Genomic DNA, 19922 nt, shown 5'->3' on the forward strand with positions numbered 1-19922 from the left:
TTATTTATTTTTGAGAGAGAGAGAGAGAGAGAGCACAAGCAGGAAAGTGGCAGAGAGAGAGGAAGACACAGGTTCCAGGCTCTGAGCTGTCAGCACAGAGCCAAAAGCAGGGCTCGAGTTCACCAGCCTTGCAAACATGACTTGAGACAAAGTCAGATGCTCAAATGACTGAGCCACCCAGGTGCCCCTGCACTGCTTTTTAAAAGAGCCCCTCAGTGGAGCATGTGACTAGAACCTTCCTCCTGGGCCAGAGGATGAGATGAAATGAGTCTTTTTTGGTGCAGATCCCGAGAACAGTGATTTAACTGGACTAGAAAGCCACCTTTGGTTAATGTAAAATTCCAGCTAGCACCCACACCTGTACCTCTGACTTTCCTTATTCCTTATGTCTCATCAGTGCTTCTCTAAGTATAGGCATCTGGACAAGTAGGGCACAATCTTCTGGGATGAATTTTCAAAATGCATCAGAATTAAATTTTTTGGGTAAACCTTAGGATTGAGAATCACTGCTTTAATCAAGGTGGTCCTAGTAGGAAAGCTGCCTTAAGCCTCACTTTGACTCAGAGTTTGCACTTTGTCTTGTGAGCACTGGGAAAGCACCAAAGGGATTAAAGCAGAGAAAAGACGAGGTCACATTTTGGACTGAAAAACATTAGCCCAGCTATAGTGTGAATAGACTGCTCAGACTAAGAAGACAAGATAGGAAGGAGGCTGTGGTTCAGGTGAGGGAGAATGTTGACCTAAGGTGGAGCAGTGCCAGTGAATGGGTTTGCGAGGCACCTAGGGACAAGAATCAACAGAGCCTGGAGACTCACTGGATGGAGGGTGGGGAGATCAACACATGCTGGAGAGGAAGAAATTAAAGATGAACCTCCTATATTTGAAGTGGGAGACACTAACATGAGCATCCCATTTTACCATAGAAATCAGATTATATCCAGATGCTCTGATACTTAGGGTTTTTCAAATATATCATACTTCTTCAATCTGTATGATATTAACTAAGTGATGGGGCTTTGTTTCATTTTACAATTAAAAAAAGGGTATTCTTTGAAACAAAATTTTTGGCTTGGTTGGGGTGGGAGGGCCTTGATAATATAATTACATAATGTAATTAAAAGAATACATTGAGGCAGCTGTTGAAGTTATTTCTCTGTTTAGGTTCTCTGAGCAGTTGAACAATGAACCAAAGCTTCAGCTTTCATGCCATAGGACTGAAAATACCCTAGTCTCCTAACTTGAAATGTGCAAGTAGCACCATCTTTTTAAATATCATTGGTAAATCATCTCTTCCTTTTCCTCTCTGTCTCACTCCCTCTATCCTAGATTTTCCTGGGAAGCTTTATTTGGAGATTTTTAGTCCACAGATAGGTGATATCTGACTGGAACTGGAGGAATTGGGAGACTGAATGTAGCAATAGTAGTAAGGAAGAGGTAAAATCTGATCATTTGATTTTTCAGTTTCATTCTTTATATTTACAGTGGCTTCTTCTTGATTATGAATCATAAAAAATTATCATTATTGGAAATTCAAATAGTACTGGAAAGTATGATACAGAAAGGGAAAAATACTCTGTCATCCTGGGCTGCCTGGGTGGCTCAGTTGGTTAAGCATCCAACTTAGGCTCAGGTCATGAACTCATAGTTTGTGAGTTGGAGCCCCACATTGGGTTCTGTGCAGACAGAGGGAAGCCTGCCTGGGATTCTCTCTTTCTCTCTCCCTATCTTCCCCTCCCCCCCTCATACTTTCTCTTTCTCTCTCAAAATAAATAAATAAACTAAAAAAAAAAAATACTCTGTCATCTCAGCCTCACAGATAACCATGTTCACACTTTGGTATCTAATCTCCCAGATTCCTGCATTAACAGAGGATTAAGGTTAGGAAGGAGCCAGGCATTGAGGGGGCGGGGGCAGGGCTGAGAGAACATGTGTTCTTAAGAGAATGCTGGACGTGGTAGAGACGCTGGGGACTCCGTATATGCTAGAAAAAGGCATGTGAGGTGAACCTGGCAAGTTGTGAGGGTGGAAGCAGGAAGGGACCTTTCAGAGCACTGTGTGCATCTGTGTGTGCCCATGCACATGTACTCACTTGTGCACCTTTTAAAGAAATTGGATCATACTATGGATTCTCTTCCAAAACTTGTTTTTTCACATAGAGATCTTCCCACATCAGTACATTTAGATATAGTTCATTGCTTTAAAAAGAGCTATATATAGCACTCTATTATTTGGATGTACAAAATTTGTTGAACCAATCCAATTTTGATGCAAGTAATTTCCTGATTTTTGCTATTAAGAGCAAATGGACATTGTTAAATAAATGCCCATAGAAAAATTTCTGATGGCTTAATTCCTAGGATTGCTATCACTAAGTCAATGGCTATGCAGATTTAAAATTTTGCATTACCTGCTGCGTACAAGATTGGCTTATTTGCTTACCCCCTTAGCAGCCTGGATGCAATTTATTTGTTGCCAATCTGATGGCCTAAAAAAAAAAAAATCTCATTTAAAATTTTATTTATTACTGGGACTGAACACCTTTTCATACCTTTCTTTCCTGTAGGTATTTATTATGTGAATTATCAGTTCACACCTTTTGTATCTGAATACTTTAGGTCAACTGCATCTCTGGGCCACTAAAAATTTTACTGTAGTGTTGTGCATCGTTTTACTAGAGCATTTGCTGTGTTGGAGGAGCAGTGAAAATCAATGACCTTCAGTATCTTGGAGTCATTTGGGCCTTTCAGGTTTTACTAAAACTGCAGGGCATTTAATTTCTTTTATAATTACCTATGTTTTTTCCTGACCTTATTCTGTTGACCCGTACCTCCTTGATCTGTGGACCCCCAAATTCTTAATTTCCACCAATTTAATCTTTTAAAGAAGAAAATTTAAAAGGCCATGTGGAATGCTTTGGGCTCCATGCTTTCATTTTCTATTTATGGATTTATGGTTTTCTGGGAAGGAGATACATCTTGCCTTTTGAATATGGTCTGTCTTCCTATTTCAACTTCACAGTTCTCCATCAGCAACCGGGAGAATTTGTGCCACTAGGAACCTAAATTAGTTCATGTGTCTGTTCCAACTAGCTTTGGACTGAAAAACACCAGATTTCCCCCCAACATTTTTATACTTAGCCTGTAGCTGGACAACCTGAAATAGTAAGTTTTCCTAAGAATTGTGTCACAGACTGCTTTCCGGATCATCAGGGATAAGAAAGAAAAACAAGGTAAGGAATTTTAAATAGAAATGTAAGGAGTCATTGGAGTCATAGATTTGGGATGTTTGGAGATCTTAGAATCCGGGCATTTGGAATGAAAATGCCCTTTTGATAAGGCACAAACCACTTCCCTTGTTTTATGGGCGAGACCCAGAGGGGTCGTGTGTGCCACCTAGACAGAGTCTTTCTTTTTTTTCTAGGCTGTCTCTTTCTTATCTAACTGGAGGAAGAATTCTACCTAGAAGATTAATATGTTATTAATTCCAGAAGTCACTTTAGCGATCAGATGTCACAAGGGAAGAAACTGACACTCAGAGAGTTGAAGTGACTTGCTCGGGGTCACTAATCACAGGGCACAGGTGGCATGCTTTCTCATTGCCAAAGACGGCTCTCTCTTCCAAGTCACCCTGGCGTTCCCACCAGGGATGGTCCCAGTCCTCAGAGAGGTGGGAACATTTTCAAAGTGTCAGACTGTGGTGGTTTCCTTCAGAAGTGAAGCGATAAGAGACTCCCTGCTGCCAGTGCTCTGAGAAAACATTAATCTGTACTGTAAGGTAGTCTAACCCTGCACTTATTGTGTCTTATTGAAAATGAATAATCCTCATGGTCTTATTGGTTTTGTGACTTGTGGAATAGTGTGTGTATTCAGAATAGGTGCATTTATATTCTTCAAGTAGTAAAATATCTCACTGCTTTCCTACTGTGTAAGCTGGTTCTTTTGTTTATAAGGAATACTCATGTAAGCTAGCTTGAGATGGGGGTTTTACTGTAGGAACTGAGACAGCTCCAAAGACTGAGACAGCCTGAGGAACTGGTCAACTCCAGTGACCCACTGCTCTCTCTATCCCTTTCTTATGGCTTCTCGCTTCTGCTTGTGCTTCTGTTCAGTTCTCCTCACTCTACTAAATTGGCTGATCCTGTTTATAAGATGTTTCTGAGCTTTAACTCTGGCTTTCTCATGGCTTTTGCTTACCATGTCCCTGACTCTCCCTCAGGGCATCCTCACGGGTTCTGCTCTTGTTGCTACAGGCTCATTCCTTCTGTGTTTCCTAGTTCCAATTCTTGAAAGACAGGGAATCTGATTGGCTTAGCTCATATTTTTGCACTGGAACATAAGTCATAGTTAGCCTCCAGACTATGGGATTGGCTGCCCCTCGGTCAGGTGCCCATCCCTGCACCAATCAGATGTGCACAAAGAGGGGTTCCCTCACATGACACTGACTGCCAATTTAGGGTCTGTTAATGGGTCGATTTCTTTCAAAGGGGCTGAGGAATCATAAGCACATCTAATGTCTCTGCTTTTTTTTTTCTTTTTAAGATTCAAGTATCATGGAACTGAATCTGTCAACTGGCCTCTTTTGTCAATTTTTAAGGTATTAGAAAAATGTGTTATTCAGGAATTTTTTCAACTATCTAACAGGGAGTTCTGGCAATACTGTGACTTCCCAACTGTGGACTGGTTGGCTCTTTTCCAAGTACTTGTATTGGGTTCATTCCCTTGAAACTGAAATTTCAGTGTGTCATTGCCAGAAATGAACCCATGTGCCTTGGCCTCTGAGTTTTGTCCTGAGAGGGTCTTGTGATTTTTACATTCCTGACCTGGCCCATTCCTTGCTGATAACTTTACTGCACCTAAGTCTTATTGTCATATGTAAACCATATTTTGTGGCCCATTTGATAGGAGTTAGGACCTTGGGAATGTGTGTGGGGTTGGGTAGATATGCAGAAAAAAGGAATTAAGTTTTACTGAGCATATATCATGAACCTGATGTGAACATTCTCATTTTATGGTTGAGGGAACAGAGGTTCCTAGAAGATAAGGCACTTGCCCAATGACACACAGCAAGCAGGTAGTGGGGCTAAAATTTGACCCAGATCTACCTAATTCCGAATCCCACTCTCTGTATCAGGCTTTGGAGTTGAGTGTTGAGGAGCGGGGTAGGAAGAGGAGGCTATACCGGGTGAAGAGAATAGAGACCATCACAGGTAAAGGTACAGAGGCAGGCAAATAGGAAGTGAGGCAGAGACTCTTGACAAGAGTGGCAGATTCCTGCAGAAGAGAGAGGGAGATTAAATGTCAGAGGCAGTCAGATTCTTGCACAATATAAAGGCCAGCCTAGGGTGTAACTGACATTTTTGGAGGCCTTGGGGAGTTACTAAAGACGAAGCATGATGTGACCAAGGCAGCTGTTTAGATTACAAGGATTAGTCTGGAGACAGGTGTCAGAAGGATAGGAATAGGAAAAGACTTGAGGTGATTTAGGCACACATAGCTTTGGTGGGTCCCTGTAATCTTAGAGCATGTCTCACAGCTGGCTTCATCGTCTCAAGCAGGGACCCCTTTCAAGTCCTCTACCTCCTCGTCTTCTCTGTGACAGTCACAAGCTTGGAACTGTCAGTCCTCTGGGAAATGAGCTCTCCTATAAAGCATCACCTTTGATGGAGAGAAATGCTGTTCATTTCTCATAATGTTTCCAATTCGAAGCTTCCAAGTGTTGCATTTTTTTATTATTATTTTTAAAAACAGAACTACTCCAAAGGGTAGTGAGCACTGGGAAGCTGAGGCTGTGGTCTAAATTTCCCCTGAAAGTCTTAACCACTAGTGAGATTTTGTATATGTATCATTCATATCATTTCCATCCTTGTTCTCTGTTCCTGTCACTCCAAGTGTGAGAAGAGATGGACGACTGAGATAAAGGAGAAGTTCCTAGGACTTTACCTTCTATTTCTCCTTTTTCTTTTCTATAGTAAAATTACCATGAAATTGCTTACAAGAAGTTGCCAGCAGTCTGGCTAAGCTACTCGTGGATTTATCTTGGGAAGAGTGAAAACCCGTAAATTTTATTTTCTTCCTGGCATTTTGCAGCTATCAGGGCTATTTATTTAATTTGGGCATGCCAGACAACATAAATAATGTTGGCACTGAAACAAGTCTTTCTGTCACTAGAGATTAAGTATCACGTTTGGAAGTGAGTTGGTTTGTAAGCTTTATTGCAGAGAAGACTAAAGAAGATGGAGTTTAACCCCTAGATCCCAAGGGGTCATGTAATAATAATATAGGTGGAAACCCAGTGGATAAAAATGGTGACAGGTTGACCTGCCTTTTCCTTTTACCCAAGGCTAAACTTGGAGCCTCTCTTCCTTGAAATAGCTCAAGTCCTAAAACAAACTTACAACCTTGACAAAACAGAGGAAGAAGTCCTCTGTGCAAAAGTTAAACTGGTGATTCCTCCCACTTAATGAAATATTAATGAAACCAAATCAAAAACCTTAATTGGTTTCCCTCAATGTCTACCGCACTATGCTAGGAGCCAACACTGAATACTTTTTCCTCAAGTTTAGGTACAGAGAAAATTTGTCCTTTCATAGTTAACAGTCATTATTGAAGCAGAGCTAAGTTGTTAAAATTCTGAATTCTATTTAACAACCTCAAGGATACAATCTTTACCCAGTGGTTTCTCTGATGAGTGCTGAAGTCAACTCATGTATTGTCTAGTGCTTAAAGCATAGGCCATTAGATGTTTCAGACAATATGAGACCCATGGATTCCTTAAAAAGCTGCCTTTTCTGGGGACTCTCTGGATGTGGAAGCAGGTCCTAGCCATCAAGTCATGGGGCTTTGCTGTCAGACATGGGAGAAGGCCAGGTGCTGGGTGAACCTTAAACTAATTGCTTAATCTGGTGGCTAGAATCACCATGTCTTCCTCTTGATCCCATCACAGATACATTGGGTGGATATAAGGGTTAAAAGAGTTTTAGGTAGGAATAGTGAAAAATAGGATCTTTTCAACATAATGGAGTTGGTCCAGGCAAGCTTTGTGCACAGTTTTGTTGATATTTAGTCCTAATCCAGGGTAGTTGTGATGGTCATATCTATACGGTTTCTGTCTGTAGGAATTCCAGGATCCAGGGAAGACTAGCCATGGTAGATCTGTTGATTTAAGCTCTCTAGAAAACAAAGGGAATTGTGGGATTCTTGAACAATGAGAGTAGACTGTGTCTGTGCCATCCTCTCAGCAAGAAGAGGGATTCCAGGTAGGCAAAGGACTCTCTGATGTGAAGGAGGGCTCATATTCCCCATCTTGAGACATGCATTTTTCATAGTCAAGGAATGCTTTTGAGTACAACAGAGAGTTGTATCTTCCTGCCCAGGGACCAAGTAAATTCCTACATAGAGGCTGCCTCAAGGGGCCTTCAATGTCGGTGGTCACCTAAGGGTCAGACTATTCACTTATCTGGAAAAGTTGTATTTGCTTGGGGTGGGGGCTAGGGTACAAACCCTCTAGTTTTGAGAGAAACTGAGCAGAGCAGGGACTACAGAAGAATTGGAGATGGCAGGAAAGAATGAAAGCATTCATTGAAAAATGAAACAGTCTAACAGAACTGACAAATCCTTTGAGATACCAGCGATCACTGGGGAAGGGAGGGACTTAGGTTGAGTTACAGTAACACAACCATGTGAAAAATCAAAGCCAAATACCTTCCTGCCCATAATTCAAGCTTTAAATATCACCAAGGCCTGTGTACCCCCCAAAAAATGAGGGTTTCTCAATGTTCAATGAAACGTTGTCTCCTTTAAGGTCCTCGCCATTTTCATCCAAGTTTTGTGGTATAAAAGACTTGGGAAAGTGAACATAAGTAAGGGACTGGTCTGGGTGGTATGCTAGCTGCAGGGGGTCAGGGAGAAAAAAGAGAGTCCAAGATTAGCTCTTGGGGTCAGAACTGTATTTAGAGACTTGACCTATAGGCCTGACATGATTAAATAACATTAGGCAGTGATAGTCAACATTTGTCTAATGTGGCAAATAGCACCAGGGGGACCTTCTCACTTTCCTCAAGTTGCTTGCTGAGAATGTCTATCTTAGTTACCTCTTCAGTTGGAGGGAAGGACAAGTCCTAATTTGGTTAAAACCAGACTTCCTTATCCATTAGCTCTTGTGAACTGAGGTTGGTCAAGAACCAGGATTGACCATGTGGGACATATCTCTTTACTGATACTCACACAACCATATAATGACAGTGTATTGTTTACTTATTGCTCTGTAACAAATTACCCCAAGATGGGGTGCCTGGGTAGCTCAGTTGGTTAAGTATCCAACTTCAGCTCAGGTCATGATCTCAGAGCTCGTGAGTTCAAGCCCTGCATCAGGCTCTGGGCTGATAGCTCAGAGCCTAGAGCCTCCTTCAGATTCTGAGTCTCCCTCTCTCTCTCTGTCCCTCCCCTGCTTGTGTTCTGTTTTTCTCTCTCTCTCTCAAAAATAAATAAACATTTAAAAAAAATTTTAAAAACCCACAACAATAAGAATTTATTTCAGACAATTTCTGTGGGTCAGGAATCCAGGACATGCTTAACCAGGGGTTTCTGGCTCTAAGTCTCTCTTGAGGTTGTAGTCAAGATGTTGGACAGCGTTGCATCATCTGAAGGACCGACTGGGGCTGGAGGATCAGAGTACAAGATGGCACACTTGTATGAATGGTGACTTGATGCTGGCTGTTGGTAGGAAGTCTAGTTCTTCACCACATGGGCTTCTCGATAGGGCTGCTTGAAGTATCTTCATGATATGGTGTCTTCCTCTCCACCAGAGCAGATGATCCAGAGAGAACAAAGTGGAAGCCTCAATGATTTTTATGACCTAGTCTCATAAGCCACTCTGTCAATGCTCCGATGTCCTATTGGTCACATAGTTTGCCCTATTCAGTGTGAAAAAGAACTGTGGATACGAGGAGGTGAAAGTCACTGAGAGCCATCTTGAGCTACTCTACTGAGAATTTACCGTGAGACAGGCACCTTCCCAAGCATTTTACATACAATAACCCTGAAGGGTTATTCCTTATCATCCGTACTTTACAGATGAGGAAACTTTACAGATGAGGCTTTGAGAGGGTAAATGACTTTTGCAAGGATTTTCCATGCCCACTTTGCCCTTGATTTGCACTTCTAAAGAAAAAAGTTCATGCCACGCTTTTCTTTCATCACACAAGCACTGAGTGCCTACTATGAAACAGACTATTAGGATCTAGGAATCCAAGAATAGCAAGACCAGGCCCTGAGGCATGTGAAAGAGTTACATGTGGGGTGCCTGGGTGGCTCAGTAGGGTGAGCGTCCAACTCTTGGTTTTGGCTCAGGTCATGATCTCACGGTTTGTGAGTTCCAGCCCCACATTGGGCTCTGTGCTGACAGTGCAGAGCCTGCTTGGGATTTTCTCTCCCTCTCTGCCCCTCCCCCACTTGATCTGTCTCAAAATAAATAAGCTTAAAAAAATTTTTTTTAAAGAGTTACATGCACAAAGATAGTACATACACAAAGTATTTAAGGTATGGTGGGGCTCAACCAAGAAAGTAATCACTATTTTGTGGGTAGGAATACCCTTCTTGTAGGCTTGATGCTTGAAAGACATCTTAAAAGGGATCGGGCACTTTCTCAACCATGGATGCATTACTACCTATAGGCCTGAGAATAGGAGTGGGACTTCCACTGATTCCTACATAGGGTAACCATCTTCAACTCCTAGTTTTGGTGTATGTTTGGTGAAGCTGGATGACACCTGATAATATGGTCTCGCGAATGGAGTCATGGGGTTCCAGAATCAGGACACAGGTTTCACACCTTGTTTTTCCACTAACCCCCTATGTGACCTCTGGGAAATTCTTCAAGTACATATGTCTTGGCTCTAGTTTTTGTTAAATGGGCATAAAGTAGTCTTTCCCTACATCATGCGAGAGAGAGTAGTAATGACAATTGAATAAGTTAAAAGATGAAAAAATTTAAAAAGTTCAAAGCTCTGCTTTCAAGAAGACTGAAGTCATCTAGTCATCTAGAACTGAGCTAGTTCTTCTGTAACATATTTCTTACCACTGCCACCCTGTCCTATGCCCACCATACAAACATGGAGAGGCCGTCATTTTGACTTCATTTTCACAGTTTAAATTTAGCCAAGGGGGAAAATAATAGCTCCTGAGGATGCTTGATGTAATAGGCAACCTCTGAAACACTTTAGAGACACTTCAATTGTCTATCCAAAGTCATGTTGCTGTAACTGTTGGATGATGATGGACAGAGAGAAAGAAGTGTAATGTTTGTGACTGTGACATCATTCGTGCTTTGTGTAGCTTTCAGGACGAGTACCAGGTAGATGACATGTTCTGATGTTCACTGTTGCAATACATTTCATTCTCTGAGAAGTCAAGGACATTCATTTCTGATGTGATAATCCTGTGGTTTACTATTATTATTGCATAAACAGATGAGCAATGTTTTCCTGTGAACAGTCCTTTTCACACATATGTCGACCACAGAAGGATGCTGACTATCCTTACCCTGAACTGGATGCTAATGGGGTAGTATTCCAGATAAAGGTCATGGTCACTTTCCCATATATACCCTGGGCCCCATTGTCATCATAGATGAACAGACTAGATATTGAAGGGGAGTACAAAATTCCTCAGAAATAACAATTATTTCATATATGCATGAATCTGGTAACATTATTCCTATGAATAATAAAATAGGATACTGATCTCTTTTAAAATCAAGTCCCTTCGTTTCATTATGCTCTCTGCTCCTTTTCTCACCCTGGGCCCTGGAAAGCTAGCCCCACACTTTTAGGCACTCTCTTATCACTACATAACAGTGTTAGATTGATACAATGTTGTGACGTTGTATACACCCCAAAGGATGGTGGTAAGCCTGCTCCAATATACATCATGTTTTGAAAATACTTTCTCTCTTCTGCCCAAGGAGGCTCAAGCAATTCTGGGGTGAAGTTTGGCAAGCCTGGATTGGGAAGTGAAGATCACCTTGTTCTATGGAAAGTGAAAGAGGAATCGAAGCAAGGAAGCTGAAGCTCTTCATTTGGTTCCAGAATATCTACTTGCCCCTCTCCCTTGAACACTCCAATTACCAGTGGTCAAGGCGTTGTGCCTGGCACAATACTTCACTGTGGTTAGAAGAATAGATGTGCTAAGTATTAAAAGCCCATCATATTCTTCAGCAACAATTCTTATGTTTTTTTAATTAACATACAGTTAAATTAAATTCTTTGATGTGCAGTTTTATGAGTTTTAATGCCTGTATGGATTCATGTAACAACTACCACAATCAGGATACATAAGTTCTGTCACCCTCAAAGCTCTCATGCTCTCCCCTTGTGGTCACACAGTCTCCCTACTCTAAGCCCTTGTAACCACTAATTTGTGCTCACTATAGTTTTGCCTTTTCCAGAAAGACACACAAATTAAGTCAGGCAGTATGTAACCTTTTGAGACCGTCTTCTTTCCCTCAGCATCATGTCTTTGAGGCTCATCCACATTGCTGCACGTATCAGAAGCATATTCCTTCTTATTGCTGATTGCTGAGTAGGGTTCTATTGTCCTAAGGCACAGTTAACTTGGCACATTTCAGTATGGCGCAGGCCCCAGGAGCCCCTAGAAGAAATGGCACTTGGGTAACGAAGTAAAGAAGTAATTAATATTTACTTCTCGGATTCTATAGCTACTTGTCATACTCATGTTGGATGATCATCTGGAGATAAAAAAGAATAGGCAGTTTTTATTCCAGAGACCCAGGTTTCCCAGTGTAGGTTACTGGCACCATCTAATGCAGTAGTAACCAAAAGAGGGATATTGCCCCCCACAGGACATTTAGTGATATCTGCAGACAGTTTGATTGTCACACTGCAGGAGTGCTACTGGCATCTAGGGTGTAGGGGTCAGGGATGCTATTAAACTTCCTACAATGCACAGGATGCCTCCAAAACAAAAAGTATTGGTCCAAACGTCATTAGTGCCAAGGTTGAGAAATCTTGGTATAATGTATCCCAGACATCTCTTTAAAAAATACACTTAATGTGTTTTGGGTTGGGCCAAAAACATCAGCAGGAGAATAGTAGGCTTTTTGAAGGCAGTAATTACTTTTCTCCAATTTTTAAATAGCAACCAAGGAAACAAGAGTCAGAAAGACGAAGAGAGTGATTATTCAAACCTATAAAGAAATTGTTCAAACCTCCTTCAAACAACTCTCATTTACCACACAAATTGTGGATCCCCTAGACAACTGTGGTTGCCTATCTCTGTACCAATACATGTCCTATCCTCTGCCTGAAATGCCTTCACAATTCTCTTAGCTTGGAGAACTCATCCCTAGGGATCACTATCTTTTGATGCCTTGGTCAGGTATCTTTCTTTATGGCTCCCAAAACAACTGTCATGAAGAACATGACATTCTTCATAGCACAATTTAATTTATTGGTTTCTTATCACTGTGCTATCTTCTGCAAAGAGTCCAATCCCTGGCACAAGTTGGTGCTCAGTAATTACTGAATCAAGAAAATAATTTTTTAGATATATTTGGATACTCATTCATCCAGATGCTCAACCATTTAATAAATATTTATCAAATACTAAGTGCCACGTAATATGAGTGTTGGAGATATAGGAGTTAGCAAAAGGCATTAAATCCCCTGTCCTCATAGGGCTTACATTCTAGAGCAGCGGTTGGCAAGCTTTTTCTGTAAAGAGCCAGATAATAAATATTTTTGGCTTCATGGACTATGCAGTCTCTATTGCAACTACTTAACTCTAAATAAAACAACCAAACACAACATGTAAATGAACACGAGCAGCTGTATACTAATAAAACTTTATTTACAAAAATAGGCAGCATTTTTGTAAATAAAAAGGACTGTTATGATTTAGCCCTCATACTGTAGTTGTTCAGTTTTAGAGAGAAATCAAATAATAAATAACTAAATATAAAATTCAAGTAGTAAAAAAAAAAAAAGCAGAATAAGGAATAGCAAGAAGAGAAGGTGGAATTTAAAGCAGTTGGTCAGGGAAGGCCTCTCTGAGGAGATGACATTTGACAGACATCTGAATGAAGTGAGGGAGCAGGCCAGAGGAAGAGCCAGTGCAAAGGCCCTGAAGCAGGAATGTGCTGGGGGTCTTCTGGGACAGTAAGAAGGCCCGTGCAACAGGAAAGATACAAGCAAGGAAGGTAAGAGTTGAGGTCGCAGAGGTCAAAGGGACCAGACTGGGTTACCATGTGGCCCTGGAGTTGATTCTCAGTGTGATGAGAAGCCTGTGGAAGTTTTGAGAGAGGTAATAACCAATAAGAAGGGGTCAGGGTGACTTTTGACATCCCCTACTTGTCCATTCCGTGGATTTGGGTCAATTAGGAAAAGGAAAATCCAGCCTTGGGTTTTAGTCTCCACTTAGTCCCTCTGACAAGCGTCCTTGGGATTGTTGGGATACAATTCGGACAGCTGTACATCATGGTCCTTAGTCTTATGTGCTGCTGAAGTTGCCTAAGAAACCCCAAATCAAATGGTATCAAATAGTATTCTTGAGACTTTCTAGAACTTTGACATCTTTCATACGCAAATTAAAGCAATGATTTCTGGGGCCCCATCTCAGTGTTTTGAGGCAAACAGGAGGGTGCTGAATCTTAGAGGTGCCCGTTCCTTTTCCCCAGGGGTCACATCCAATTCCTGAGACCTTTCACCTCTCAGACAAGTACTTCCTTGTCTTCATTTTGAGATAATGTAGAGCAGTATAGATGAAATAGGACAGAGAGTAAGCAGCAAGGTACCTCTCTAAGTTATGGAAACTTGTGTAAAAGAAACCTTGTGGTGACAATGATGGTTTCACTTCCTGTTCTTTGTTGAACTACAGGTTGCCAGGAAAGCCCTGTCACACATTTGCATGCAGGTTAAATTTCTCAAAACCTGAGCCACAACAGCTTAGTACCTATGGGGAATATGATACAAATGCTGCTGTGCTGTGGTCATTGTCAGTGGGTAAATTTCTTTAGCAACTTGATGTGGCTGTTTTATTGGATCTGACTGGAACAAATCCAGTCATGGGCTATTTGTTAGTTGCTTTTCCTTCCTTTTGACATACTGTTTTGGACAGAGAGTCTGAGAGACAAGATGGAGAAACAAAATACATTTTCATTATCATTAAATACTACAGGGGCTTCCAAAATAACCCTAGACAAACTCATCATGGGCCAGCATCTTTTACTTTTCTATGTGCTTTTGGAGGTTTTGACACCACGGATGAAAATGTGCTTTCCAAACAGTGTGGACTTTACCTAAAAGTGTTGTCAACTGAGTCATAATGAGCATCGTGGTTCATTCTTTTCCCATTGTTGTCTTCATTAGGTGTACAATTTTCCCTAATCTCACATGCATACAGTCTTTGACTTTTTACCCACAGGTCTGATTAAGCATCTTCTATTCATTTATCAATGTCTAAGAATGAGCAAATGGGGATCAACTCCAAAATAAATATTCCTCTCCTAGTTGCCACGGCCAAATGCAATTTGATCTTGGCTTAAAACAATAAAGATGGAAGTGATGAAATAATATTAATTTTGTGCTAATAAGCATCTTCCAAGCTATAACAGAGGATGGGAAATGTAGTCCCAAAATTGGACTTTAAACCTGGATCTGAACTGCAGAGTTGTTAGTAGGTATCTTAATATTAGGTCTGGAGATGTTAAACTGGCACACACATTGTTATTTCTAATCTGTCCTCTCTGTTTTCTGGGCAAAATGGACACTTGCTAAATATTCTCTGTTGAACGAACTGGGAAAGTGGAAATGTACCCTAGGTTGCAGTAAAAGACAGTTTTAGCAGGTTAATCTTGCCCAAGCCCTACTTTGAGGGACTTAACTCATTTGGAAGGCTACATAAGACCCTGGGTATGGGAGTTATATTTGGGGAGCAAATGGGCAGCTCCAAATGGTTTTGTTGCCTTTCTACAGAATATAGCCCCAGAGGCGCTAGTGAGGAAGATGGGGTTTAGGCTTGTTGCTTGCTTCTATCAATATGGCCTATTCAGACTTCTTCCCTTAAAATTAGAGCTTTATGCTAGGGAGAAAACAGGACTGAAAACAAACTGAGGTTTCTCTTAAGTTCCAGTAAAGCAGCCTCCACTCTGAGTCAGTGAGTGAAACAGTGAGGGCACAGGAAGCTAAATTCCGTCACCGAAGAGCCCCAGAAAAAGGGATCTAAAATACTTTTTTTTTTCCAAAGGAGAACGCATTAATAAAATGATGGGGAAGACACAAAATAGAAGAACAGAGAAAGAAGAAAGAGGAAGTAGAATTCAGGAGGAAAAAAATTTTAAGACATTAGCCCATTGAAATGTGAGCAGAAGGCACAATCACACCCAACCTACTCCAGCCCGGTTTACCTGCCAAAACTTTAACTCAACGACATGGGACTCCCATCAGCTATTTGTCTCAGAATCTGCAAAATGAAGTCAGGAGATTTGCTAGTACCAATGGTGTGCTGGTTATCTTTGTTTCCCCCTATGTATCCAGATGTTTTGCACCTGAGGAGATTCCAACAGAGTGACATAATCAATAACTTATAAGCCATGTCTACAAATGCAAAGTGAAATGTGGAATTGAGATGGTATGGAGGAGGAAAAGATTTTAAAAATGAACCTGAACGATCCACATGAATAATAGATTTACACTTTTGTTCCAGAACTATGGCCCACTGAGATTCGGATTTTGACTCTAAGGGGATAACAAAGGTTGTGGGAGCCCAGGGATACAGACGTCCAGAGTTGCCATTCATACAAGTTGGTTCACTGGTTAACTGCTTAGCTCTCGACCTTGTCAAAACAGATCCTGACTGACTGAGTGAGCTTCATGACACTGATTCTTTACTTGCAATATACGCATTATGTCATAGTGAGATCACCTCCACTCTGTGCAGTGTAGTGGAATGTTACCTTCATATGGCCCTCTCTCTACATCCAACATCTAATGGGATAAAAGCCTGCTAACACAGCATGTAAAGACAGATTTAGTTTTGGCCACTGCATTCCAGACTCCTAGAGGAGTGTGACCAAATGCCCATCAACCAGGTGGACGGTGAGTTTTTCATTTCATAAGTGAGAAAAATCAAAGACTATATGTGCGGAATAGCATGTACTATAGGATTTTCTCCTGGGTCTTCTTTTTGGTGCCTTTATCCCTGAACTGTTACACCCAAGCCATACCAACTCAGTAGGCCACATTTAGACTACTTAACACTTTCTCTCTTTAATTTCACCAGTGGCACAGAATCTCTTCCAGGTACTTCTGGCCGTTCCCAGAAATAATCCACTGAAGACTTATGAGCAAAAGTCATCTTCAGCAAGAGCACCCACCGCTCGCCTCTTCCTGGGTCTCGGGTGTTTGTCAGGACATCTTTCACCAGAATCCCGACCCCAGCTCATGGTAATAATTAGTACTCTGTGAAATCCCAAAGTATATTAAAGATGTGTGATAATGAAAAGTTGATCTTCAACCTACTCTTAGAAATGGACAGGGATGAATACACCAGAATACTGAGATCCCCCTTACTTTAAAGGAGAAAGCTCCAAGTAACTCAGTGATGATGGCAGGAAGAGACAGGTTGCTGTTTGATGGATTTGAGTAGGGAGAAAAGACAGAACAAATAATTAAGAGCCTAATTTCTTGTTTGGTTATTTTTTTTTAACATTTGTTTTTTGAGAGACATAGAGACACAGAGCACAAGTTGGGGAGGGGCAGAGAGAAGGGGACCCAGAATGTGAAGCAGGCTCTAGGCTCTGAGCTGTCAGCACAGAGCCCAACATGGGGCTCGAACCCACAAACTGTGAGATCATGACCTGAGCCAAAGTCAGACGCTTAACCGACTGAGCCACCCCTAATTCCTTTTTACTTCTTTCCCATACCAATATGATTTTAGTAAATAGCAAACCATTCATTCTGGATTTTTTCCTCTTAATTTAGGAGGAAACCCCTTCCCAAGTGAGACAAAGGCTCATTCTTTTTCTTTCATAAGGAGCTGAAGATGTTTTTTCATGAAACATCTAGTGTATGCCCACATACACTTGCATCAGAATGCTATCTACAGAGGATCATCCTGTTTTCTCTCTTCTAAAAACACCCTTTCAACACGAGAATTCTCAATATGAGTGAAGGGAATATTCTGTTTCCTCCCTGAAGTCTATCTACAGCTACCTTTGCCTTCTAGCCTGCAACGTGGACCTCTGTTCTCCCTGAATTCCAGAAATGAAAGATGCCTTCAAAAACGAACACCTTTTAAAAATAGTGACTATGGGCGCCCTCTGCTGTCTACTTAAGTTGTTCAGCTGTATGTGAGTGATAAGAGCAAAGCATGAAGCTGGGGAGGGATTACACCTTACACAAACATTAAGTATGTATGTGTGTCTATGTGTATATAGCACATGCATATATATGTATGTATGTGTGTATGCATGTATATTTTAACCTTTTTCACTCAGTGGCCCCTTCGAGGTTCTGCTGAAAAGTGCACATATGAGCATGTGCATGCACACATATACACACAGCCACCATTTGGACACACAATACAGAGACAGAATTAAAAACATGAGCTCTGGCATCAGACCACCTGTGCTTGCCCACTCCCTGATATTACATCTATGGTCAAGAACTTAACTTCTCTCAGCTTGTTTCCTCATCGGTGAAATGGGGTTTTCCTGAACGTTAAATGAGATACTGTCTACCAAGTGCTTGGTACAGACAGCCTCGCAATCATTAAGTCTTATTATGTGTTAGCAGGTTTTTTAAATGTTATAAACCCTAGCATACAAAGCATGTTGTTGTGAAATTCCCTGTTACTTCAGCACCAATGTGTCAAAGAAATGGCTCTGCTAATCTAAATTGGAAATGACATTTCCTCTGCTCTCCATAGTTTTAAAGAGGATGATAAGCCCGATGGCCCCAAAGCCTCATGTGGAGTTGCTTGATCTCTCCTGGCTTCTCAGTGAGCAGCATTCCTATTGAATTATCTGTGGATGTGCACGTAGCCATCATGGCACTGGCTACAATCAGAACATACTCTTTCAACTGATACTAATTCAGTAATTCCCAGCCATGAAAGTGAAGGAAGGCCTCCTTAATCCCCTTGAACCTTAATGGTTATATAATGTGCCCCACCGGAGTGCAATGGGGTCCATCAGGAGGCTCTGCTGCTGAGCTGCCAGGCATGTCCCTTGGATTCATGGATTTAAAATCAATTCAAGTTGTAGGGCAGTCACTTTGTGGAGGTTCTGTCTTCCTTTGTGATGTCACTTGTAATTGGACGGGATGATCTTGCTGACTGGCAACAAGGGAGATCTGTGGAATGTGTGACGTGGTGCTGCTGGGCTCTTCTGGGTGAGGAGGTTGGGCTGACTTGGGATAGGAAAAAGGAATCAGCAAAGATGAAGGATGTGAACATCACTAATCAGGCAATGCATTTCCCAGGCAGGCCTGCAGGTGACAGACCACGATTCCTCGATGTCTTCCAGGTGGGCTCAGGAGCTGCTGGTGCATTTTCCTCTCAGAGCCTAATCAAATGAGGTCTTCTATCCCAGACACCCGGCTTTGGAGTATTTCAGCTGTCGGGCACTGATTAGCAGCCAAATGTGGGGTTCTTTTCTTTCTGCTGGGCCTTCTTTTCCAGACCCCACCTTTTTTTTTTTTTTATTAAAATTTTTTTTTTTTAACGTTTATTTATTTTTGGGACAGAGAGAGACAGAGCATGAACGGGGGAGGGGCAGAGAGAGAGGGAGACACAGAATCAGAAGCAGGCTCCAGGCTCTGAGCCATCAGCCCAGAGCCCGACGCGGGGCTCAAACTCACAGGCCGTGAGATCGTGACCTGAGCTGAAGTCGGACGCTCAACCGACTGAGCCACCCAGGCGCCCCTCCAGACCCCACCTTTAATCACTGTGGTAAATATGCCCCTGAGGCTCGTGGAGGTCACAGTCCCAGAAGATCAACTCAGTAAGGTACGTAAGTGGGTAGAATGTGCAGTTCAGCAAGGTTCTGAACTCTTCCGTTAGCAGCTGGGAAAACTCGAGTAAAACTCTTGTACCCTCCCCCTATTCCCTTTTCTCCCCAAATCACTTCTGTCTCAGATTAGCTGAGAGCCTGGAAATACTGGAGGGAAAACCCCATGCAGTGAAACGAAGATAAAGGGCTCTGGTCAGTGTGTTAATGCACACTAGTCACCTACACCCCCTTCTGGGGCATTCTACTTCTCTAGGTCTCGGCTGTCTTATGTAAAACTAAGAAAGAGCAACCAGTTTATGAGAAAGTTGTGAAATACTCAAAGCATAGCATGGGAGGCCATACACATTAACTAAAACATGCCAATTAATTCACCCTTTCAAAAAATATAAAGGCCACATTATAGTATCATAGTATAGGAATATGCTACACAGGCACTTTGGGGTCATAAAACACAGGTAGGATAGTTTGTCCTTCAGGAGACACTAGATGTACTGTACTTGGAAAAATTTCTCTAACAGCACAAGGTAATGCACTTTACATGTCAAAATGAACAACACAATTGGTGCTATGAAAGACCAGAAAAGGTCCTCTCTTACTGTGTATGTGCACGTATTTTCACAACGCATGCCACTTATTATCTATTCCACAGAGTGAAGTAAGTATCACCCTGGCCTTACCCCAACTGTAACAATGTGGTCACCTGCAGGGTTACTCACTTAATGTCTGTTCCTCTTGGAGAATGCCAAGTTCATGAAAACAGAGGGCATTTTTTAATCCCCTTGTTTTGACACATTAACAACAACAAAAATTTCAATCAGAATTACACCAATATTAAGTTTTGCTCAAGATATTTAAGCGGTTTTTTTTTAGCGTTCATTTATTTTTGAAAGAAACAGAGT

General features: G+C 41.6%; 1 protein-coding gene across 4 annotated transcripts in view; it reads right to left on the reverse strand.

Moving 5' to 3' along the window:
* The window catches only part of PTCD2 (pentatricopeptide repeat domain 2), a 115022-nt gene that overhangs the window by 56417 nt on the left and 38683 nt on the right, over window positions 1-19922 (reverse strand). Inside the window, exons 10-11 of one of the 4 annotated variants that reach the window (XR_008423834.1) lie at window positions 15418-15558; window positions 2440-2485 (exon numbers count right to left, since the gene is read on the reverse strand). The exons of 1 other annotated variant lie outside the window; for it this stretch is intronic. Coding sequence is in view for 2 of the 3 variants with exons in the window: in XM_053907276.1 (XP_053763251.1) it covers window positions 5127-5270 (144 nt within the window). In the remaining variant the exon portion in view is untranslated. Of the gene's footprint in view, window positions 1-2439; window positions 2486-2590; window positions 5271-8511; window positions 15559-19922 lie in introns of those variants that run through there. 2 more of the 4 variants (XM_053907276.1, XM_053907278.1) reach the window with 2 other exon arrangements.

The sequence above is a fragment of the Panthera pardus genome, unplaced genomic scaffold, assembly GCF_024362965.1.
Source record: "Panthera pardus isolate Hobbes unplaced genomic scaffold, ASM2436296v1 HiC_scaffold_2, whole genome shotgun sequence".
Lineage (NCBI taxonomy): Eukaryota > Metazoa > Chordata > Mammalia > Carnivora > Felidae > Panthera > Panthera pardus.